Here is a 24,708-nt window from a genome sequence, read left to right on the forward strand (position 1 = left end):
GCACTTGGCCTTGTTGAACCTCATACAGTTGGCCTGGGCCCATCGACCCAGACTGTCCAGGTCCCTCTGCAGAGCCTTCCTACCCTCGAGCAGGTCAACGCTCCCACCCAACTTGGTATATATCGTAGCTGACAGGAACTTTAAACCAGCAACTTGAAATTAATTGTGCACTTGTATGCTGTAACAGAAAGGTTTGACGTGTCTGATCATTTGATTTACCTCAACCCAGCCTTCTCCCAGCTGCAGTGTAAAACATGCTCCGCAGGGGCTCACACCCCACTAACACCAGAATACAGAGGTCCTGGATTTCATCTTTAAAGACTCAACCACACGTTTTTGTGGTTCTGTTGCAAGTCATTTGTCTTCGCTTAAAAACAGGGTCCTCTGACTGTAAAACAAAAAGCCTTTGCTCTGTTGCAAAGAACAACAGTCAGCTTCAGCTATAATGAATTGTCTCAAATTCTCTTAATCTCCTTTATATAAAGGAAAAAGAAGTGAATAAAGAACCAAGTCCCACATTCAGAATTATTTGTGACGTTTGAATGCAACGCAATTAGTGCTTCATTAAGACAGCTTCTTATCTGCCTGGCTTTGACAGCACAAAGTAACATTAAAATTCTGAGGGAAGCAACTCTGCAGAATTCAAGTGTCTTACAATTCCTGCTATTTCACTCAGAGAGCTCTCATCCCTTCTTATTTCTAGCTTTTCAACTTCATATCTAAGACACTGGGCAGCAGGTGAAATCATCACGTGGACTGAGGAACTGGCTATCCCAGGAGGAGGTTTCCAAAGCATGCATTTAGGTAAGTTTCCTAATTAGAAGTCACAAATTTTTTACGCTGAGGGTGGTGAAACACTGGCCCAGGTTGCCCAGAGAGGTGGTGGATGCCCCATCCCTGGAAACATTCCAGGTCAGGTTGGACGGGGCTCTGAGCGACCTGATCTAGTTGAAGATGTCCCTGCTCATTGCAGGGGGGTTGGACTAGATGGCCTTTAGAGGTCCTTTCCGACCCAAACCATTCTGTGATTCTATGATTCTATTCTCTGATTTTTCAGAAACACAGAGCAGTGTCCTGGTAGCTTGACATGGAAGAACATGAGATTCAGCATTAGGTCAGAGGAAAACATCCAAACTCTGTCTCTCTCCCAGCAGTGGTGAGATCAGAAAGTGTTGCTCAGCTTTACAGAGTTTTTGGTATGTTTTTCTGTGCATAGCAATAATCAATAATATTCATTCTGGCCCAACACATCACTAATCAAATTTTGTTCCCTCTAGAGGATTAAGTATCAGTGTTTAAATCTTATTGCCACTTTTGGTGCAGTTTGAATCTTTGGCACCAAGTTCACTATTTTGCTGAGATTCTGAATGAAATTTCGATGTATTTTATCTAGACAGAAAGAAAAAAAAAAAAGACTACTTCCCTGCTTGTAAATTGAATCTTTTGGCTGTGTACAACATCATTGATAATTCATGCATTATAATTGGTATTTATGCACTTCTATTTCTGGTAAACTAAAAGCAGTATAAATTATGACCAGAAACATTTTACAAAAAGACCAAAGAGAATTAAAAAGATCATTTATTGTTATTTTAATAGAACAAGAAAACTGAGAATATCCTGTAGATAAATGGAGCAACAAATGGTTATTTATGGGGTTGATGGCTTAATCTAGCTTCTCATTTCACTGTGCTAGTTAGCACTAACTGTGAACCATCTGTCTGAGAGTTTAGCACTACCCCCACAAGTATTTCATTATGCAGTTTTAATATGCACTTCTGACAGAAATGGAAATGGGCTCAGATCAGTTTTCATGTCACACCAGGCTACATAAGTTTTCAAGGCTGGAATACAAATCAGAGAACACAAATCCTTCCTCCCCTCTTCCAGAGCACTCCTGTCCTCACTCTCTGCCTGGGAATGCAAATGCTGTTTTTCCCTTGCAGGGAAGGTGGGAAAGAAAACTAATAAATAAAGTTCTCTGCGTATCACTGGAGCTAGAAGGTCCTCCACGCTCTTTTTCTCTAAGAAAAATAGAAACTATGGCTACAATTTTTAAAAGCTTCTAAAATCCTGGTCTCGAAGAGTTGCATGCATGGTCTGCCTGTTGCTTCGGTAGAGCTATAAGAGGGCCGTAATCCCGTCGGATGGGTCCACATGAGAGTCCTTTTTGCCTACCTCTCTGGGAAAGCCTTGCTTTGGGTGGGACAGTCCAGCAGGCTGGCCGACTGGACAGAGTTGGCAACAGGAACATGTGAAGGTGCTACTTGCCACTAAAGACGCCTTTGAGCTATTGCTAATTCACAACTGCAAGATCTGGAATGTCCCTGGATGAATAAGCTTTATTTGATTTCATTTTATATGAATACGATTTATAAAACTCGGGAAGGTATCGGGGAACTGGCAAAGGGAGTTTGACCAAGATAACTGAATCAAATCAGAAAGCAGATTGAGTTATTCCTTAGGCACAGAGAGAAAAATTGCGTGTCTGTGGCATATATTCAGAAGATATATGCTGGAGGTCTAATGCTTTGGAAAGCTGCACAAGAATTGCTGAGAAAAAACTTAGCAGTGACAAGGCTCAAGTACAAAAAGGTACTGCACCACAGAAATGCTTTTTAGACCATGCTAATGGAGGTGGAGAGCACTTCACTTCACTGGAAACTGGTGGCCACCTAGGACCAGTGTTTAGGGGAAAACGAAGGACAGCTTCAGACTAGTCGAAAAAGATAAAGGACCCCCCAAAAAAAATCCTGCACTATTCTCTCTGACCATGGGTTAAGCTATTGAGTCTTAACCTATTCTCATAAAAAAGTCAAGATACAGAAATCCAGCAGGATATCTACTCCAGAAAAAGCATGCTAAATAAACATGGCGGAGATGTGTTCCTCCCTTAATGACATCTGGTGGTGTGGAATCAGCACATCACTCCATCTCTATCTTAGAAATATAATTATAGGGACCCATAACAAGCAAACTACTTTTTACTGCCCAAATATAAGTGACGTTTACATGGGGCTGGTGGTTTGGTAGAAAATATAAAGGCAAGCACTGTCCTTTTTTGCGAGATAGGACACCAGGGAAAAATACAATCAACAGAAGCGGTGGGAACCGTTTTGCATGCTGTATTCAAAATGCAAGAATATTTAAGAATATTTAAGAATATTTCCCACACCTTACTTATATGAAGAAGAAAAGAAAGAAATCTGCCTGCATGCTGGCGGAAGAAGGGAAGGGGAGAGATGTGATGCTTCACCTGAAAGGATGGATTATTTGGAAATGTCCCACCCAGCCCAGGCCCACGCTAGCTGTCCCTGCCTGGCAGAGGGTGATCCACTCTCCCATGGGGTCAGAGCATGGCAGGGGTCTGCAGGAGCTGAGGGTGCATCCCGGGGACCAGAAAGTATTGCAGGTGCCCTGGTGGCAAGCCAAGGCTCTTTTGCAGGGAGGGAGAGCAAGATCTAACAGCGGAGACTGTGGTAAAGCTTTACAGCACAGCTTTTGCCCTTGCTCTCTTCTTTTTTGACTCGATTCCTGCAGGAAAAAACCATGAGAAACCAAATGGAAAAATGGAAATGAATGAAAGCGAGTCACTCGCTGCCTTTCTTCTCTTTCTCAGGGCTGAGAGGCTTCAGCACAAGCAGGTTGCGGAGAGACACGCGATGTGAAGTGCATTACCCTTTCCAGGAACCAGTGCGGGCGAGTCCCCTTCCCATCCGTCCGGACCCTCATCTTCCGGAGGGGTGCGATATCGGCGATCTCCATAATGAAACTGTCCTCTTGGCCTCGCTCAAACCTGGAGGGATTGAAAGATCGAGGAGGTTTCCCGCTGCTTTACAGCATCGTTGTGTCTTGATCCCCTGTCCGTGCTGCAACTCGCACCTTGCCAACAGCCTCAAATTAAAAGTTTATGAATGCACTTTATTGGACTCGAGCTTTTCTGTCCTGCAATCACTAGCTACTGTGTTTTTGGCAAGACACCTCACTGCAGATTTGACAGGGATTCCTCCTCCCCTGGAAAATCAAGCCCATACGAGGCACCTGGAGTCGTTCCAGGCAGCCTGTAGCATACGTTGTCACTCTGTTTGTAACCAGAACAATGGAGACTCACAGTCGGGTTTCTGCACATCGCCTTCCTCCTGGCATCTGCCCACGTGCCTGCCCTTAGCCCATCCCAGCTAGAAGGCAAAGCAATTTCGCTTAATCTTCTTTCCCTAAGGCGCAGCACACAACTTTGCATTTGCTGCGGTGATAGACAGTTGCTGCAGCCCGGCTAAATACGGCAACCTGATTGCAAGTCGGAGCCCAACGCCTAAGTTCAGTAAGCGCAGGCAACTTGCGTTAGAGAGGAGCCCAAACTGACTGTCCCGCACTCCCCTCCTCAATTTGGGGAATTTGGATTTGTCTTTGGTAAGAACCAGGGTGGGTTTGTGTAACATTGCATGAAAGATCTTAACCTATGCTTGGCTGCTGTATATAGGCACAAGGATGTGTAGGAACTGCTCATCCATAGCAATCAGCAGAAAGCAGGAAAAAGGGAAAAAGAGCTAACATATGCTTCTTGAAGAAGATATTACACTGGCTAGGACTGCTGCTACCTTACCTCCCTCTTAGCATCAATGATGCTCGGAAAAAAGCCTTGCTGCAGTGAAAGTGCTGCCTCAGGCTCAATATTACTCTGTTAGAGCAAGTGTATCTTCTAGGTTTGCCCCCAAAATACTCTGGCAGACCTGCTGTGGGCTTGGAGATGGAAATCCAACCCTTGCTAAGTAGAAGGGCAGCCAAATCCAGGGGGTCTACCGGGACTACTCTGCTGTTGAGGTTCCTCCTTCGTGCAAACTTCTCCTTGTGAACAAGTTACCCGAGTTTGCTGAGACGTTTGGAGAGAGCTCTGCAAACTGTGGGCACTACCATAATACAGGCAATCCATAATGATGATATCTTGTTCCTGGCAATGTACTCAGCCTCCTACAGCTGTGCAGTGCCAGGATATGGAGAAAAAAACATTTCTTTAGCAACCTCTGCTCAGATTACACCCTGCAGCATGAATGTGATTATCCTCACACCATTATCTGAGCCCGCATAGCTGCAGATGTTAGCAATAGCGATTGGCTCCAGCCTCTCAGTTTTCATCCAGGCATTGCTTTCCCTGCACTCCCAGAGGCATTTGGATAGGGCGTTTTGGTCCCAGTCCATTTCTAGTTATTAAGGGCTATGTCTGCTCTTTGAAAAACTCCCCTCTCTTGTTATTTGTCTTTCTGTGGCACCAGATCCCAAGACAGCCTGTCTCACGGTGAGAAAGAGAATGTGCTTTTGTGCCTGGACTGGATTGATTTCCACTCCTATTTAAGAAAAAGGTGTGACCTTTCCAGCCTGAATTATCCCATGATCCTATGATCAGTTTTCATTACAATCACTATTACCTACAAAGCTTCATAGAAGTCTCTCACTCTGTTCCTTTCCAGGCTGAGCAACTCTAAGCTAAACAGTCTGTTACCAAAATAAACCATTATTTATCTTCGGTAAATGCCCTGTTTACAGTTTGTAAACTGATACCTGCTACTTCCAAGAAGTCATTGTACTAGAGGGGAACAATTGCTGAAGTGACAAACTGAGTGACCCAAGAGCTCTTTTCTACCCCTAATTTATATGAACATGAACATAAGCCTGAAAAAAATTGAGAAGGGAAGAAGTACCCTTCTGCTGCTATTCCTTTTCCAGGACACTGAAGCATTTATCTAAGGGATTTCATTAAGCTTTCCTACCCATGGCTGCACTTATAAATATTTCTATTGCCCAGAGGTCTTGGCAGTAACAGTAATGTAGCTAAAATTGCCTTAAACCTGCGGCAGGTTAGACAGACGGTTCTTCGTAATGCACTAAGCTGCTGTGAGTGAATTGGCACTGGATGGCCCCCATAAAGATGAAGTGCCTTTTACCATTTGGTTGCAGTGGCTCTCACCCAACCCTCACTGCTGGCGCAAAGGCTGGCGAGATTTCCATGCGAAACAAGAGCCGGGGAAGCCTGTGTTGTTAACAGCTGGATGAAGACTGGTGGGAGTGGTGTGGAAACAGGCAGTATTTGTATTTGGGGACACGCCATGTCCTCTGCAGAGGGTGCTAATGAGATGACGAGAGCTCTGTACAGTTGGAGGTGTGGTACAGAGCGCCTCCAGCTCGCAGAGCTGTGCCAGTATCCCCAAAGAATAGCACAGCATCCTGGGGATATTAACATATTAATAGTTGTGGTCTACATGTCCTTCTCCTTTATACAGCCCCAATGAGTTTTCATCGCCTTTTGCAGATCTTCTACTGGCAGAAGACAACCCAAGCAACTAATAACATACAAACTGTGTGGCCCTCCTTTATTGCGTTTTCATATCCTTACAGCAGAGGTTAGACAAATGTGATGTTTTTTTATAGGCCACATAGTTTAGGGATATCTCTTGCCTGGCCAGCTGGAGCGAAACTGCAGTCCCTCTCTTGAGGGGTTGGAGATGTCTTGGTCCCTTTGGTCGATGTACCCTGATATGAATTTTGCTTTACTTTTAAATACAAACAGTCGTGGTCCATTTCCCCACCTACTAGAATTGAACGTTGGGCTTAAAATAGTGGAAGACAGATCAGTTTGGGATTGCCTGGGGTCTTGGAAGGAGGATGTCACCGATAGCCAGACACGGTGGTAACCCAGGTGCATTGCCCCGCACGTTGGATGTCTCTCTGTGGTGGGGAGCAGGGCCAAGAGCTACGTCTTTCTGCATGACTCAGCAGTGTTTCTCATGGAGAGTTTAGTCAGCAGCACCTCTGCTACATTTTTTTTTTCAGCGCAAACAAGGCTCATGCTTGTTACTAACTAAACACATGAAGGTTTCAATCCTAGCTGAACACGCTTGCCCAGACACCCACTCTGGTATGACAGCTGCAAGTAAAACATCCCCTGAGCAAACACCTCTATGCAGGGAGCCTTATCTTCAATTATCCAGCCCACACATGATACGCAAAGCTGTGGTGGAGGAACTGCATCGCCAGGAGTCTGGGGGAAGAGTCCAGCATCACCTCAGCAAGATGAGCTTGAACTGCGTGGCCAAATGCTCCAGCCCTCCTGACACTCTGTAGATGTTTTGCTGAATAAGATCAGAGGTAGTCAATTAATTAAATTTAAGGCTGATGAAGCTCATCTCTAAAAGCTGGTTAGTGCCACATTCATTCTTGCCAAAGCTTTCAGTACCGAGGGAGGTGCTAGAAAGGAACAGGAAAGCTTGAGGAAATGGATCAGTGGCATGTGGGGAGCTTTCAGTACCGAGGGAGAGGTGCTAGAGGAACAGGAAAGCTTGAGGAAATGGATCAGTGGCATGTGGGGGTTTTTTTGGCTTACGGAAGTGCTGGCGTCAGACTAGGATTACAGTGTTTGTTAGCTGCCTCTGCTGAAGAAAACATGAGATTTCACCTTTTTGGTAAAAGCAGAGCACGCAGTGCAGCACTCCGCGCAGCTCATGGCCCATTTCCATCTCTCTGCACCATAAGGCCACATCTGGGCAGACAGATGTCATCGTGTGTCCCTTTTGTGCCAGCTGCAGGCAAGCCAGCTCCAGTTCCAAAACCATGTGGTTACATTAGCGTGGCACAGAGCCCAAGCTAAGAAGCCCACTTCTCAGCAGGGCCCTCAGCTTACCGGCTCAGGCCCTTGCATCCCTCATGCGGCTTCTGGACCAAACTGGCTGACATCTGGCCAGCAAAGCAAACGGGAGGAGCAGACGGAGGAGAGTCAGCACCTTCCCATCACAGGCATTTCCCAAGGCAGGTTTGTACGTGTTGATTTGTCTTTCTTTCATTATGCAGTTACTCATGCATTCCCATTAAATAATGTTTAAATTAAATTACTTATTTTTTCCACAAAAGATGCATTTTGCAGAAATTGCACCTGTGGCTTCGTGCAATGCCGACAGTTCCTCTTGGAGCTGATGCAAGACTTCAAAATTCATATTTTTATTCTCAATGCTCATCTCTAAAGCCATGAGAAACAGGTCAAACAAAACTTCTGCAAATGACAGAAGATGATTCCCCTAGCTACACAGTGCTCTCCTTTCCTCCACTCTGCTAAATACATTATAATAACACTTACAAGGGGCCCAGTTCTGAATCTATGAAGTCAATGGGAGTTTATCTTTGTGTTTCAGTAGGAGCATGATCAAAGCCCCAAGTGCTTCTTGGCTTGACACCAGGATCTCTTATCACTCCACTTCTAACCAACAAAAATGACAAAGTTACTGTACCTGTCTCCATTTTTTTCCAGCTGCATCTCCTCAGTGTTCCCATTGGATCCAAAGACAGTCATGAAAAGACAGGCATCGGTACCGCCGCTTTCGATGTCTCCAGTCACAACTGTGACTTCGTAGAGGACCTGGTGCGGATTTGAAATAATCAGAAGGTCTCATTCAAACAGCTGTCCTTAACCCACGCAAAAGCCTGGGCAAAATGCTAGACAGGCAAAATGCTGCAGGAGATCTACTTCTTTGCCAGAAATGGTTACAACACAGCTTCTTGGGTTCTCTCCACACCGTGGTTCTCAGAGGCAAAGTTAGAGATTGCAACTTGCTACAGGACCTTCCTCTTTGCATCATCTATTACTTTTTCAGCAGATTTTCTCAGCCTCGATAGACTCAGAGAGAGAGAGACACATTCATTTTGACAACCATATGCTTGGGGAGCGATGAAGACCTGGTAAACTACTTCTCCACGGGAGTCACAACCCTCATGTCAGTGTGTGGGTCTCCAACCCCCTGCTACTGCTGTCTTCTCCCGGCCACCTCCAGTGCTCCAGACCTCTGTACTGCACCAAACTTTCGCCATTTTTAAAAAACAGCTCCCAAAGACCCATTTTTCTCTTTCCCTGGACTGCAGAATGTTTCCCCCAAGTGTTTGGTGTCCATCTGGGCAACATTTAGTCCAACATCGCTAATAGTTTTAAAGTCTATACATCCAAATGCTCTGTACAGCAGAAGAATGCCGCTATCCTATTTCCCAGTGGGATGCACACTGCTGCATCAAATGCAGAGTGTTCCCAGATCTCATACATTAAAGGTACGCCAATTTGTGAAAAGATGTTTCGTGTCATTTTCACCTTATTAGCCTGACTTTGTTCTTTTCTTCTGACATGTGAATAATAAGATTCAAAATAAAATATTTCAAAAGCGTGCAAGTCCCAGTGACTGTCAGTGGCATTAAGACTTTTAGGCCACTTAGATGCTTTCAAGATCGTACCTATGGTAACAAGACCTCTGGATTTAAGAGGTGGAAGAATATCAAGAAACAGCCCCAACAAAACATCTTTCAAATGGTGCACTGCTAGGCAAGTTTTATTGGCCTGAATTGTGATTGCCACGTAAATAAACCATTCAAAGGAATAACATCATAGAAAAATTTTTTTTTATGTTTGTTCAATCCTGAGTAACCTGTCCATCACATATTCATCCACAGACATTTTAAGTCATAGCAAAGCATCATATTTGCTATAGGTAGGAGAAGAAAAACTCTTTTACCAACGCATTAAAGGTTTTTAATGACTGTGGTGGACATTGACTAGTTTCTGTATGTATGAGAAGTCAAATACTCAATTTAAAGCACAAAGAGGGAATATCAAGCCAAGAAGAAAATTAAATTGAAATGGGTACGTATGGCTGTGCAAGAGTCAAGCAAAAGCAAAACAAAAAAAGCATTAATTTTCCCAAAGACCTTAAACATATTAGTCTTCTCTGAACTCTAAAAAAAAAAAATTAAACTCAGTTTCTAACTACAGCGATTTCCGAGGGAACAGTCCCAAATTCCCTCAACTAGGAGACTGATCAGAAAGTCAAATGCGCACTTCTGATTTCATGTCTCAAGCATCTCCTCTGATTTCCTTCAAACCTTTCAGCAAGTTTCTGGCCCAACTTCATAGAAAAAAATTTAGTTAGATGTGTCTATTTTTGGCATGCTTATGAAAATAAATATTCAGAATTGAGCTTTTAAAGGAAGACTGAACATAAGTCTTCATTAACATCCACTTCATTCTACAGGCAAGCCATCAGCTCACTGATAGGAGTTTGGAAACCTTATCCAGGAGGGTAAACAACTGATGGGAAGTTTTTAAGATATTAGGTTTTAACCTTGGTATTCAGTCTGGGGGAGGTTTTTTTTCCCTCTTAGGTCAGTTCTACCACTGAAACTTGCATTAAGTTGTTGAATCCTTCACGGATGCTAAAAATGTTATCACGCTTTCAAGTGTCTGGGGAACAAGAAAGATTTCAGGAGAATATCTTTAGCTTGGGAATCAAGAGCAGCATAAAGAAAAATGAATGTACTATGAAAGTGTAACCTCACTGTAAATAGAAACACATCTATAGAGATTTTAAATTGCCATACAGGTATTAAACACAGTATTATTGTCCCATTCATCCAGACTGTTATTTCTGTTATAAACCTTACCTCCAAAATCAGCATAGCTCAGCTTTCCAATTTGTACTTGGTTGAAATATGGCATAGCACACATTACTTCAAATTTCATATATATGGATAAAAAGACTATATAGGTTTTTTCATTGCTTATTCAACTTTAATCAGTTATTCATTTCAAATATCAAGCTTACAAATGTCTCCATGGTTCAACAACTTCCAATTATTATTAGTTTCTAACTGAATTCGGTTTCCTTATCCCATATTAGAAAAGCTGATATGTAGCCGCACTATGCAGAGATTAAAATTTCTCCACTACTCTGATGTGATGAGTTAGAAGTATCTCCTCAAACAAAACACAATGGAGTTAGATTGCACCAAGGTGTTCACCTTGCAGCCGCCCCCACTCTACGGGTACCAGGTGATGCGGTGGGTGCTCCAGGTGTGGTGACAAAAGGAGGACATGCTGCTGAACTGTGTCCTGCCTGCTCTGGCCCTACCCTGTCCTTCTGCCTATGCCATGGCTGCATCCAGCCAGCATTATTGAACAGTGCTCTAAGTGGCAATGATGCTAAACCGTTCCTAAAGATTTTGCTAAAGAAATGACAAAGAAACCCTCTGCAAATAAACGGCTCAAACCACATGCAGAAGTCAAAGTATGAGAACTGCTGACACACAACCTATATCAGCACAGGTCCATGCAACAGCTAAAGATACCGGATGAGCCTAGAGCCTACCTTGAGGCCAATGTTAACACAGTCTGCATCCAGGATGTCGAGGATTCGTGAGGTGAGTCCATCACCTTTGTCTCTGGCCAGCCAGCACTTACAGACAAAGTTATACATGATGCCTTTGGTGGGCACGACGATGGTGAGCTCTTCCACCAGCCAGCAGCTCTCAGGGGTAGCGCCATCGTGCCCCACCTGTGAGAAAACACCTGCTTGTTAAAGGGGATTTCTTCAGAGGAGCGGCCCTGATTGGGTGTTTTAAACAGTGATGATGAAGGACTAAGAGCGTTGACTATATACACCATCACACCAACCACTTCCACAGTGGAATGGAGCGAGCTGTGAAATAGTTCGTGCCATTGCTGCTCAACAGGCAAGACGTCAGTGTACATGGTAGCTGATGTGGGCAAGGAAGCTCAAGTCATCTGCTGCTGAGCATGAGGGAAGGCAGGACACTGCCATTCCTAAAAGTAAGCAAGGGGAACATGGAATAGGTAGACTGCACTAACCTACGTGAAAACATGTCCACTCTCTTGCCACTCTACCTCTGCTCCATTGACTGCTACCTGTGTCCTGGTTTCGGCCAGGTTTGCTGGTCTCTGCAGACCCATTTCTCCATCTTTCCAACCCTTTCCACTGCTGTTGCAACACTTCGAAGTGACTATCCAAAGCTTCATAGCCAAGATGAAAGACGCAGCTAGGCAAACACCCACATGCATTATTCAAGCACTCCTTCCCTCACATATCCACGTCTCAGTCAACTATATGTACCAGGCTGTTTCTCTGCTTCCCATCTCCTTAAACTGCAAAAGCTCTGTGTTTGTATAGGAGCCAACAGATGGAGCTTACATCTGTAGCTGGTTGATTTTCAAGGACCACCTCCTCCAAGCTCAAGAATGGTGCATCCTGAAGAGCAGGAAGTCACAGAAGAGTGGCAGGAAGCCTCCATGGATGAACAAGGGGCTCCTGACAAAACTCTGGATGGACAAGTGGATGAACAAGGGGCTCCTGACAAAACTTAAATGGAAAAAGAAAGAATACTAGAGGTGGCAGCAGGGACAGGGGACCTGGAGAAATACAGAGACGCTGCCCAGGTGTGCAGGGATGAGGTTAGGAAAGCCAAAGGCCACCTGGAGCTGAGTCTGGCCATGAACAGCAGCAAGCAATGTTCCTACGGGTATATCAGCAGCAAAAGAATGCTGACGGTGCAAACTTCTCAAGAAACTGCATCTGTCCCTCTTAAAGAACGTGGGCAATTCATCCCAGGGCAGACTTATAAGCATAATTATTTGTCCCAGCTGATGTATGAAACTCAGTCAGCCAGTCATTCCAATGAACTATCTGTACATAAAAGGTTGAATAAAAGAGCTACCTATAGTTCGTTATTTTCAGAGCAAGTGTTGTTTGTGTCATTACTAGGAAAATGAGGTCGTTAGCTCTCTCTGGTTTTGTTTTTAAATTATTAGGATATTTAGGGTTGCTCAGAAAATAATTTTTAATAACAGGTTCATCTAGGGTGATATATCTGTGGTATCTTTTTTTCCCCCCAAAACAAGTGATCTTTTTTATCTGTTTCAGCCATCACTGCTATTAGGAGTATTATTACTATACTAATGTCTGTGCAGCTGCAGAAAATTAGAGCTAACCACTAGGGAAATTCAAGTCTACAATGGATGTATTAATTCTCAGATTCCTGGGTGTGAGGTGAATGGGAATATAACACTTGCCTTCCCATTCCCTCTCTGCCAGCTTGGCTGCCCTTCTCCAAACCCAAAGCCCCTCTGAGAGTCTGCACACAGCCTCTCGAGACCTGTTGCGGGATGGTGCAGATGAGGCGGCGGGGAAAATTCAGGGCAGTGGCTCTGCAATGAAGCAGGGACAGAGCAGCCGGAGGGAAAATCCCAATGAGCCCGTTAAAGTCTGCTGCTCTTTTGGATTCGTTACAGTGATCCCCTAAAGCGCCATTCCAAGACATTGCAGGGTACCAGATTTTCACAGCAACCTTTAACTCCTTTGGTATCAGTGACTGGCCAGAAGAAAGCATCCTGCACATCCAGTTGCCTTGGAGAACCTGCACACGAGCAGACTTCCAAGGGCTCCAAGAACAATGTTGTAAATTCTGGGATAAACTCATCCAGTGCTGAGTCTTCCTTATGGCTGATCTTTTAGAGCAGAGCACTGGGATTTGTCTTTCGATTCCAAGCAAATCTTTAGACGGACCATGCCAATACAGTGAATGATCCAAAGCCATGGCCACACCAGCAGTGTAGCCTGGACGTGTACACCAGCATCATGACAAGTTGTTTGAGCTGAGATGTTTGTACTAAGCTAGAATGACAGAATTTCAAAGGCAGCTAGATCCTTGGGCTGTTTGAAAATCTTCGTAACTCATTCCCACTGTCCTTGAGGGACTGTTGAGTACGTTGCATCACCAAGACTAAGACGCACAATTTGCACTGGGCTGCTCACAATCACATTGAAACCGAACGCAGCAACAGGGGAAAATGGGAGAGAATTTGAGTGGTAGATAGAAGGAAAAGATGCCAAAAAGTGGGATTTTTTTGCTTATTCTGGAAGGTGCAGAGAATATTAGAGAGACCTGAGGGTTTTCCAGGATCAGGTCCCTAGTCAGTGAGGGACTGGACTTGTGACACTTTAAACTCCATCACGCCTTGTGCTTGTGTTGGAGAAAGGGTCTGAACTAGAAGTGGTTTAGAAATGCAGACCAATGCAGGACTCTTCTGATCATACCTGTGTCTCTCTGCAGCAACAGCAGTCTAGGAACAGAGATACTTTCATTCATTAGGAGGAGAAATATTAAAACTTGTTTTAAGAACACAGTATAAAGTGCCTATACCCAATAACTTGTATTATTTATTTTCATGTCAGCATGTCTATTAAAGTACACCAGTAGTAAATATTATATCTGTAGGCTTACAAGACAGGTATAAACGGGCCCCTTTCAAATTACTTCACGTTCCACTGTTTCTGCTTTCACTATAGGATATTTGCAGCAGGAGAATAATACCTAACTAAAAGTGGCATCACACTGCAAATCTTATGATCCTACTAAGTCCTGTAGTCTGCAGCCTGGGTTATACAGAGGGCTTCTGGAAACTTAATCCCCATGCTATGCTATTTTCACATGGTAACTCATATTCAGAACTTCTTGCCTTCTTCCAGAAGCAGCCAAATGCCAAATCTGAGAACGAACTGTTCCTCACTTTTCCCAAGTAGATAACTAGCAATTTTCTGCAATGTCCCTGAACACTGCAATTTTCTACAAGGAAAATATGGACTGATTCCATGGCAACCACAGCAGACTGGCACATCGATGTCATCGTTGGGACGTGGATGAACAAGAAGAGACTTTCCAAGCAGAGGGCACTACATGAAGGAAGGCAGAAGGCCAGGAGCAGATGGCTCCTCCAGCCATGAGCTGGGGGGTTACAAACTAAAAGGGAAAAATGAGCAAGAGGTGAGGCAGCAGACTGGTGAGATCATGGAGAATACGGCTGAAAGAGGACAGAAGAGCATCGCCCAGCTTGAAAGCTATATGTTATTTCTTTTTCTAACTCTCTGCATTTCATTTGCAACCTTTTCTCTTCTTTCCCATTTGTAATCCTTTTCAAATTATTTCTTTTCCTTTCTTCTCTCTATTTCCAAGTGTCTGCTCCTCTTTCTCCTATTCTCTGCCCCTTCCTCACCCTACTCGCTGTCTCTTTTCCAGCATCCCTTTCTATTTCTTTCTTCATCCAGCTTTTCCTGTCTCCCTGGCACTGAGGGGTTATACTGGCTTTTTCTTCCCTCTCGGTCGCAGCCCATGGCTGTTTCCATGTGCACACAGTCTGGAAGAGAAGGATTTATGTACTTGCTTCACTTTCAAAGTTTGACCTAGAGATGGCTAGATAGAAAGTGACACTAATACTCATAATAACCAGGCACTTGGAGTGCATTAAGAAAATGGCCTGATAATAAGCTCAAATCTAGTGTGGAGACTTCTCAAGGTGTCAGAATCCATTGCTTGAATGAAAGCTAAGGGGAGTACTTCAGTCTATCAGCTGCTACAACAGGACGTACAACTGCAAAGATGTTTTAATTAGTTAGGATTTCTCTCTTTATATTTTTTTCACTTGTCTCCCTCCAAATACACAAGCACGCGCATCAACAGGTAGGTTTACTACAACACAGGGCATGGGGTAAAAATAAAATTAAATAGGCTCTTGAAGTCCTCAGATGCTGTGGGTTTCAGCACTCGGGGGGCTAGAGCAGGCTTTCAGGAGGTGGAACTGCCGTATGAAACAGGAACGATGTACACAAACGCTCTGGAATATTCATGTGAAGTTTAAGCTCAGTGATGGAAAATCTATGCAAATTCTGTCTCCCTGAGCCGTAGCAGAAAAAAATGGCTCCTGGACCGAAATCTGTTTGTGCATGTTACTTATGAACAATGATTAATTTTCTTCTCTAAGCCTGGGTCCTCCAAGCTGTGAAAACAATTTTCATGTTTAGCTAGAAAATTGTACAAGATGTGTTTCTCACTGCAGGCACAATTTATGAAACCCAACTGGAAGTAGCGTAAAAATCAACTAGGAAAAAGACCGATGGAGGACTGCATCCTGGGAAACTTCACTGCATCTGTCAATAACAGGGCTTGACTAAGAAAAAAGAGTGCCAGAGGTGGGACAAAACTGGGACATGCTACAACTTCCTTATAATTCAAAATTATCTTCTGCCTCCCAAGGATCTTGGGTTTGTGACATGTAAAGCGTACTTATTTTCAGGTTCAGACACATGTGAAATCTCATTAGCACATCCCTGTTTACATTCCTTTCAGACCCAAGTGCCTTTCCTTCACTGCTAAGAATAACGGGAACATGTGCTTTCTTTGGCCACGTTTGTCATATGCCTCCAGTGCTTGTAATGCATTCACAAAGTACCTCCACTTTTTTGATCTCTCCCACATCTACGCCCCAAACAGAGAATTTCTCTACAGAGCCATCTGCAAACTCGTCTTTTCCTTCTGGGAGATCCAGCCACAGCCTCTCCGTCTGCGCTTTCTGAGGACCCATGATGATGATGTACACTCGGCTGTCGGTGCTGGAGTCATATTCTGTGCCCGTTGTGACGGTGATGTGGTACGGGATCACTGCAACAAACAGAGGTTTAATCACCAGAAAACCCACGCACAGATGCATTTACATGAGACTTCAGAAAACCAGGGACTCATCCCATCAGAGGGAGCAGCTGTGTATGCTAAATAGGTTCACCTTCCGTTGAACTCATTCGGAGAAGGGATAACACCGTGCCGCGTTGGGCTACAAATGTGCATGGGAGACTACTTTCCCATACGCACTTGGGACTGAATTCTGCAAGGGTTAATTTCCCCAGACAACCCTACTGGCTGCAAGGAGGTTATAAGTCCAGATTTCTCCCTAATAGATGACAGAACAGCAAAGGGCTTGAATCCTTATTTACACCAAGAGACCTTCCTGAAGATGAGGCTGAGCACCTAAATCTTAAACAGGCTATTAGACCAAAGTGATCTTACGCTCACCGTTCAATAAAGGCAAATAAATCTATGCTGACTCCAAGGTAAACCATCACTGACTGAATGTCCCAGTACAACTGCAAATGTTCTCCTTTGTGCTTCATTCGAGAATTGCTGTGATCTATGGGGCAGCTCAGGGTTTCAGCATCCCTTTGCAAATCCAGGCAAACTATGAATAATCCTTGCATTAAAGGTAGGTCACTCAATAATTTTATACATTGTGTAATAATACTGGTTAGGGGAAAAACCTTCAGGCCAAGGCTTGGGACTGAGCAGTTTTTTCTGTGGTTTTCAGAAATTTCAGTTCAGCTGTTAAAAGGGAGGAAGTGCCAGACTACTTTTCAAGTGCTTTCCAAAAGCTCATTTGGGCAAGCCGAGCAGGCAGTGCAGAATTAGATGCTGAATACTCGTTTGATTTCTCAGAACATTTGTGTAGGGCTGTTCAAACCATTCTGACAAGACTCGGAGCTCTGAAATTTGCCTCGTCACAGAATCGAAACTCAGCCTGGCTTCATCATCGCTTTTTTGATTTAAAAAAAATGGTTTATAAACCTTGACAAAAAACTTGGTTGGCTTTCAGATCATCTGGGATTGACATCTAATTTTGCTTTATGATGACTAACAGCATTTTTGGAGTGAGAGTTGTACTAGAAACTCCCATCAAGCTCAGAATATGTGTGCAATATCAGGGAAGGCATAAATTCATGCTGACCAAATCTGTTCTTACCTCTGGACAGAGCAGAACCCAAAGAAATTCATTCAGCCCCAGTTTGAGGATTTTGTGTACCAACACAAAATGACCTGATGATTAGGCAAGACTTATTCTCCCCTTTATGGTAGCATTTACATTTCAGTGTGCACATCAGCAAAATGATATGCAATGCATTCTTCACAAAATAACCATTGGAGCTGCTGATATTAGCAGGAGAAAGGGTTTAGCTGTAGGCAAGACAGATTTTATAAGAATATGTTGAGGGGTCATGTTTAGAACATCTCCAGACTCCTCTTTTAAATAAAGTATATTTTGAATAGGGACAACATTTTCTTTTATACAGTTTTTACCCTGCTCTCCTGTGACAGACTAAGTTCGCAGAACTACCAGCATTTCCAACTGATGTTGCATCCTCAAGCCAAAGTACTTGAAACACCTATATAAAAAATGAGAACTATGAGAAATTGTTGTCATTTCCCACTTTAAATAATGGATACAGAGACACAGAGTAGCTCGCTACCAGACAGCAGGAAACACTGTTTGCTGTTCTTTCCTTTAAAAACTAGAAAAGCGATCCTTTAATTTGTTTATCTCCCCTCTCCATTGTCTCCCTCTTTCTCTGGGTCTCCATAGTTCTACCTCTTCAAACATGGGAGAATGCAAAACCTGAGGCACATGGCCACAGCAGGACACCACAGGTGCTCCAGCCCATCTCCCTTTGCCCCCTGCTTCCTTGAGTCCCTGCGCAGAGGTCAGGCTGTTTGAGAGCACGTGTCCCCCTCACAGGGGGTTGGGTTTCATTAGGGATGTAGACCACGCCATCTCCAGCACTGCCTTCCAGCATGGAGCAGGGTTCCCAGTTCAGACCCAAGCAGGTTCCTAGTCAACAGGACCTTTCTCTGTGCTCCATCCTCACATCACCTCCTGCCCTTCAAAGGCATTCACCATCTTGAGCATGAGAGAGTCAGAACTGGGCTGCTCAAATTGTCACTCCCTTTCCCAGGCAACTCCCAATACCACTTCCCCTAATCAACTAATTAACAGCTGGCATTTTATCCAGCTCAGGAGGTGGCTGTCTGGCTCACACAGTCCATCTCATCCGACATTCCTTCAAGATGCGGTTTCCTTGATGAGACCATGTCACTGCAACAGAGATAGTGGTGATGACAAGCTCCAGGACTCAGAGAAGAAAGACCACCCTGGCACAATGGGGATGATGGGAACTATTTTAGCTCTGCTGGAGATGGGTTCTCATGGGAGATGTTGATGTTTTACCCATTATTTGTGAAACTACATGGAATGTCAACATGGCAGATGTTATCCATTGTCTCACCACAGAAGTAATATCAGAAGGAACATGGGAATCGCTTATTTTTCGTTTGAGCACAATATGGGATTACAAAAGAAGGGTTGCCCCGAGACACATGGGTTGCAGACCAGGTTAAGCAATGTGCAGCATTATTTCTGCTTCACAACTTAAAGGCTCGGGACACGCAACCCAGGTATCACATTACAACAAGCCTCTAGGAATCTGCTGAATTGCAGTAACCATTTGTGTGAGTTCTCTTGGACCACGTCAGTGAAAGCTATCTTAAACTCCTGAGCCAAATTACATAATTTTACACTTGGCTTACCATGGAAGTTTAAGATAAGTTTAATTATTTTGCACTTGCTGTGGACTAAGAGCCCATATACAGACAGTAACCGTGACTCAGCTGCTGCCCAGTTACTTGTTACAACACAGCATCTTAACCATGCATCTAAAATGTTAATCTAAAGCTAAAAGACCTGATACAGGATGACAACGAACTGTAGGTGCAATTTAGATAATTAGTCAATGTTCTGGAACACAGAGGTGACTGATCAAAAGGTACTTAAATACAGAGAAAAAAGTCTGTGTGGTAATGAAGTTATAAGGAAATATCAATGGACTGGGGAAGCTTTCCACAAAGGTTAACATCATCTGATGGACACTGATTTTCCAGGCCTCCTTCACAGCCAGGACAGAAACAGAACCCGCGCAACTTTCCCACTTCATATCGGAGGCAGCTGAGCTAGACTAGCCTCCCTGCATGAAAGCTGGCCTTTGCAGACACAGTCCAATATATTTCACTTTTTATAAATTGCAATCCAGAAACAGATTTTTCTTTTATAGTCAGCTTTGCTTTGTCTCAGGAACCAGAGCCTAGAGATGGAAATCTACACTAGAGCCACCAACTGTTTCCATCAGGTATTTGAGCAGGAGCCTCAGTCCAGAGTTCATGGACTCCTTGTCTCTCAGTGCCAGCACTTGCAGACCCTCCTCCTCTGCCCAGTTATAAGACAATCCACCTTCTAGAAAAGAACAAACTCACCTGAGCACTCCCAGTTGAAGCTTGTTTTCTGAGAGCCAAGAGACTTATCTGTGCTCTTGCTCAGCTCCCCGTATCCCACTCCCCTCCCAACCCAACAGCTGCTATGATGCAGCTATGTGTTGTAAGGAAAAAACCCGAAGGGTTCTAAAATAAATCACCTTTAAATTCATATTAAACAAACATCCTCGGTGATGAGGCACTACTAGCCTGACCATGAAAAGGGGAGATGGCTTAAATGTGGCACATAACATCTCAAGAAATTCAAAGCTACCTTTGGCAATTCAGATCTGTTATGTTACATGAAACATCATCTTGAGTAGGTCAAAGAGATATAGGAGGAAAAAAAACACTGATATCAGCAACAAGAGCTACTTTAAGGAATCATGTGGAAAAGAGCCTCTGATAGTCCAAGGGAGGCACCTTTGGTGATAACATGTCTGACTTGCCTACTGTCCCTCTCACTGCAAAGAGCTTTGGATCCTTTGAAGGACACTTCAGACAAAGTTTTACAAAACTTGCATGAATTCTTCCCTTAACTCTATCAGACCCCGCTGTTCAGAGGGTAACGTCACTTCTCCCCACCTCTGAAGTGCTGTCTGCAATGAAGGTGGAGGTGGAGGAGGAGGAGGAGGGAGTATGATTCTTCAGGTCAGTGGGTTTCTTTCTGAAGAGGCCCTATGGATGTTGTTGACTAGCCCCTTTTCCACATTTGATGGTGTACGTGGACTCTTCTAACTTTAGGCATCTAAGGGACATGATTTGTTATTGCAGTTGCCCATAGCGGTCCCCTATGCCTTTTACCTCACTGCAACAGAAAACAGCGTACCCTTGAATAACCACCTGCCTAACAATATTGTCACACTGCCCAAAGCACCACACTGTTTGGAGAACTTACATCTGCTGGCAACGGAGAAGTCAATTCTGACAAGCTACAGCATCACAAATTTCCACAGGAGAGAAAGAAGAGTGTTGGAAACACTGAAGTTGCTGTGAACTTCATGGCTTATTCCACTGTTAGGGTTGGAGAACGATAAGAAAAGCAGCAAACACAGAAACACAGGCATTGATCCAGCCTTTCCCAAAGCGGTCACAACACAGGGTGCAGAGAAGCGATTTGCTGTGCTGCCTCTCCTTGCCCTTCACCAGGATGAATGCAACACCTCAAGCACTGAAAGCCAAAAACACATGCATGCATGCAATCAAACACGGTGCTCGCTCACGTGATCCTTCCTCTGCCGCCTTGACCAAGCTGGATTTTTTCTTCTCCTTCAGGTTTTCATTGCTATCCTGACTTGACAGGCTGAGAGACGAGCCATCCAGGCTGTTTCGCTCACCGTCATAGCTCTAGTTGGAAGGCATGTACGGGAGGGTAATGAGGTTGAGAGCTCAAGTGTTGTCAGCTGTTCCCTTGTGCCTCCAAGAACAACATGAGAAGAAATCCCTGTAGTTCCCCAGGTAGCTTTTTGCTCAGTGTAGCTCAAATAAATGTGACTTGTAATTTACTGCAGGTCATTCATTTACTTCATTGGTAACCTTGACAGGCCATTTTGGATGTGTGTTATAATAAAAGAAAATATAATGGACCTAACAGACTTTAATGGTGTGGTGCGACTTTTCTCTGCTACCTGTGGGAGCAATGGCCACAGAAAATTCAGATGGATGGAATGGTATCAGATTTGCTTATCAGGGCACACACTGTGGTGTCAGACTAATTTACCTGGTACAGGTCAAAGAGCATAAGAGGGAGAGTACTGCAAAGCTGAATGATACGAAACATCTATTGTATTTGAAGAGTTCAGTGTCATTGTCCAATAAATGTGAGGGTCTTACCATGCAGTCACATAATTAAAAAAACCCAAGTAATTAGCTTTTCCTCATTATGAATTAATATGAGCAACAGGGTAAGTGTGACCACAACAGTTCATAGTATTGTCTGCTGCAATTTTGTGAGGGAGCATACGGCAATACTCATCCATGGTGTAACTCTTCTTACATCCATTCTGCTGTATTCAGGATGAGTCTGGCCCAATTTCATTGATGATAATTTTAGTGGTAACTGTCAATTAAAATGTCACTGTATTTTGCAAAGCGGACTCCTTAAATACAATGGACTTATAATCAGCTGCTTTATTATGCCTCACTGTATAGAAGCAAGAGAGGTCTATTAATCTTGTTTGCTAATTTTAATTAGTGTATGTACCTCGAATTCCAATTAGCTGTATTAGCCTGATAAAGCAACAGAAAATGTGCAAGTAGAAAGGGCATTTCACTAAAAACTGTTTGGTGCCTTGAGCGGTAGCAAAGAAACTAGATTTTTTATGTTTGGCGTTGGTGGAAGAAGTTGCTGAAAAGATAAACCCATCCAGTCCAGTGAGGATGAAGTCAAAGGACCCAATATTTTGGCTTGAGGACTTTGAATAGTGGGACCCATAACTAAGCTACTTTGTGAGCACGGCAAGGAGAGCAGCAGGCAAATATACTCTACTGTGCATCGGTAAGGTACTTTGACTCTCAGCCAAAGAGTTTCACTTGGCCTCCTTGATTTTTCTGTTGAAATTGCAAATTACAGAGCTACTGATACTGGGCTGAGAATGGCCATACTTTCAGCACTTGTCCAAAAATCACAAATTCATTTTGGACAAGCCAAAAAAGGTAAGTCCCTAATGATCTGTCTTGGACTTCAACCACATATTCAATCATTTTACTTTTATTAGTAGCTGGGTTGGGATCAGAGCTTTGAGCCGTAACCATACCTGTTCATAAAGTGTCCGCTCTATCTTTTTGTCCTCTTTCTTTTTAGAGAGCCAGCGCTCGCACAGGAAAACGAACGACTCCTCTGTGGTCTCATCCAGGATCTCTACTTTTTCCAGGAACCAGTCAGGACTGAACATGCTATTGTCATGACGAATCTTGATCTTGTACAAAATGCCAAGGTCCACAGCCTGTATAGTAAACGTATCCTCCTGTGGAGTGTTCAATAGCAGTTGCTTCTGTTAACGAGCTCTCAACAGATCATCTACCGGACAAAAGCAAACGGAGACTACAGAGCACAATATGTGTTTAAATTCCATCTCACATGACTGTGCTTGGTGAAAAGCTTTGCAGCAGTCTAGAGAGGCATTTCTGTATGCTAAAACTGTTCTGCAGGGAAGTGTTTTGAAGCCTGCTTCTGCTATGAGGGGAGCTGCACAAAAATGTCATTTTTACAACCAATTACAATATTGAATTCCTGGAATTTTACATCCTGGTTTTTAAGTCTAAATAAGACTTCCCTTTCTAATCCAGTTAGATTGGTATGGACAATCCAGATGAGACAATCTTTGCCGTCATTATATCTGAGTATCTCCATATGAGGCTGTGCATATGACTCATGGACTGACCACAGAGTACCACTTTTGGAGTTATTTTGTCAAACAGAGCTGCAGTTTAGGTCCCATCAGTTTATCATGCTCTGCAGTGAATTACAGTATATACTATGTACGTGCAAACCAGTTGCACAGAGGCTATGGGAATGAGAGACCTCAGGTTTTGTGTGCTCTCAAATCTGCAGCTAACATTTCAAGCCAGTTTGTATGGACCAAGCTCATAATTTGTCGATCAGTGACTTCACGGAAACATCTACTGCAGTGCCTGTCAGTCATAATACCCAGCTGACAATCCATACAAAGCCTTCTAAGAGGTAATGAACATGGTAAATGGAATCAATCAATTCATCCCTCATAGGAAAACTCATCCTATAAAGACAGTCATGGACTTGTTAGGTTAAAGACTGTGAAATGGAAAGTGTTATTAACCCGCTGCATTTGTACCTGTCCTCTTTCAAACTTGTTGAAGTTTGTTTCAGAATTGCTGAGTTTTCTCTCTCCTGTGTCCCCCAGATCTCCGTAGATATTTAGGAAAACATTAGCATCTGTCCCAGCACCATAGATATCTCCGGTGAACACGCTAATCTTGTACATGTGAACTGCAGAAAGAAACAGAGACGTGATTTCTGGCCAGGTGAATTATCAAGATCTATCTTAGATACTGAATTTACCTAAGAAAATGGTCCCAAAACTCATCACTCAGTCCTTGGAAGTTTAAAATCCCACATGCTTTACTTCCAGGCTTCTGATAATGATCCAAAGGTTGGGGAATCACTGGGTTGAAATGTGCTGACTTTCCTTTTCCTCATCTAATCAATGCCTATGTATTGCTTTGATCACATAAAAACGCAAAGAATCGTTATGGTTATTACTGGATGCGAAGTTGATAGAGGTGAGGGAACTCAGCACCTTTTCATACCGAGCCTCAAGGGACCTACATCTGAGAACAAGCGATTCAGTGTTGTGAATTCTTAATACTCCATCTTCCATAAACAAACTCCAGGGATTCAGATGTGCAATTGCTGCCAGAGTTAATGGCATGTATCTCTATAAATTCCCCAAACAGAAAGAGAACAGGTTTCTGGGTCCTTTTGCTGAGACAGTATTTAATTAAGGAAATGTTGGAGCTGTACTGCTTAAGCACCCTTTCTCTTTAGCTTGCTCAATGATGATCCAATAAAACCTCATCAAATCTTTAGTAATGTGCTTTACTAAACCTGTTAAATACTCCTATTTTTATTTTGCTACTCTTTTCCCAATTACACAGGGAAAACAAACAGTTACCGAAAGCATTCTTGCCCGGAAAACAATTAGGGACTGTACAAGGCTCTGATTACCCTGGTGGCATACGAGCCTTGGAGAATGCCTCCTTGCAAATCCCAGGGCAATACAAATAAGGAAGAGGTTACAAAGTCTTAGTTAGGATTCTTTTTTGTACATTAACAGCGTCAAAGAAAATATCTATATAGTCTTTTTCTTCTGTACCTAGCTGTCATGGTTTAACATCAGCCGGCAACTGAGCACCACCCAGCCGCTTGCTCACTCTCCCCCTCCCCTGGTGGGATGG

The 24,708-nt window shown here is 43.6% G+C and overlaps 1 protein-coding gene across 1 annotated transcript in view; it reads right to left on the reverse strand.

The window, feature by feature from the left end:
- LOXHD1 (lipoxygenase homology domains 1) overlaps positions 1-24,708 on the reverse strand; it is a 134,545-nt gene that overhangs the window by 28,953 nt on the left and 80,884 nt on the right. Inside the window, exons 28-34 of the mRNA XM_009278427.1 lie at positions 23,586-23,740; positions 22,530-22,739; positions 20,997-21,120; positions 16,100-16,308; positions 11,169-11,354; positions 8,274-8,401; positions 3,679-3,796 (exon numbers count right to left, since the gene is read on the reverse strand). Of these exons, the coding sequence (XP_009276702.1) occupies positions 3,679-3,796; positions 8,274-8,401; positions 11,169-11,354; positions 16,100-16,308; positions 20,997-21,120; positions 22,530-22,739; positions 23,586-23,740 (1,130 nt within the window). The remainder of the gene's footprint in view (positions 1-3,678; positions 3,797-8,273; positions 8,402-11,168; positions 11,355-16,099; positions 16,309-20,996; positions 21,121-22,529; positions 22,740-23,585; positions 23,741-24,708) is intronic.

The sequence above is a fragment of the Aptenodytes forsteri genome, unplaced genomic scaffold, assembly GCF_000699145.1.
Source record: "Aptenodytes forsteri isolate BGI_AS27 unplaced genomic scaffold, ASM69914v1 Scaffold178, whole genome shotgun sequence".
Taxonomy (NCBI): Eukaryota; Metazoa; Chordata; class Aves; order Sphenisciformes; family Spheniscidae; genus Aptenodytes; species Aptenodytes forsteri.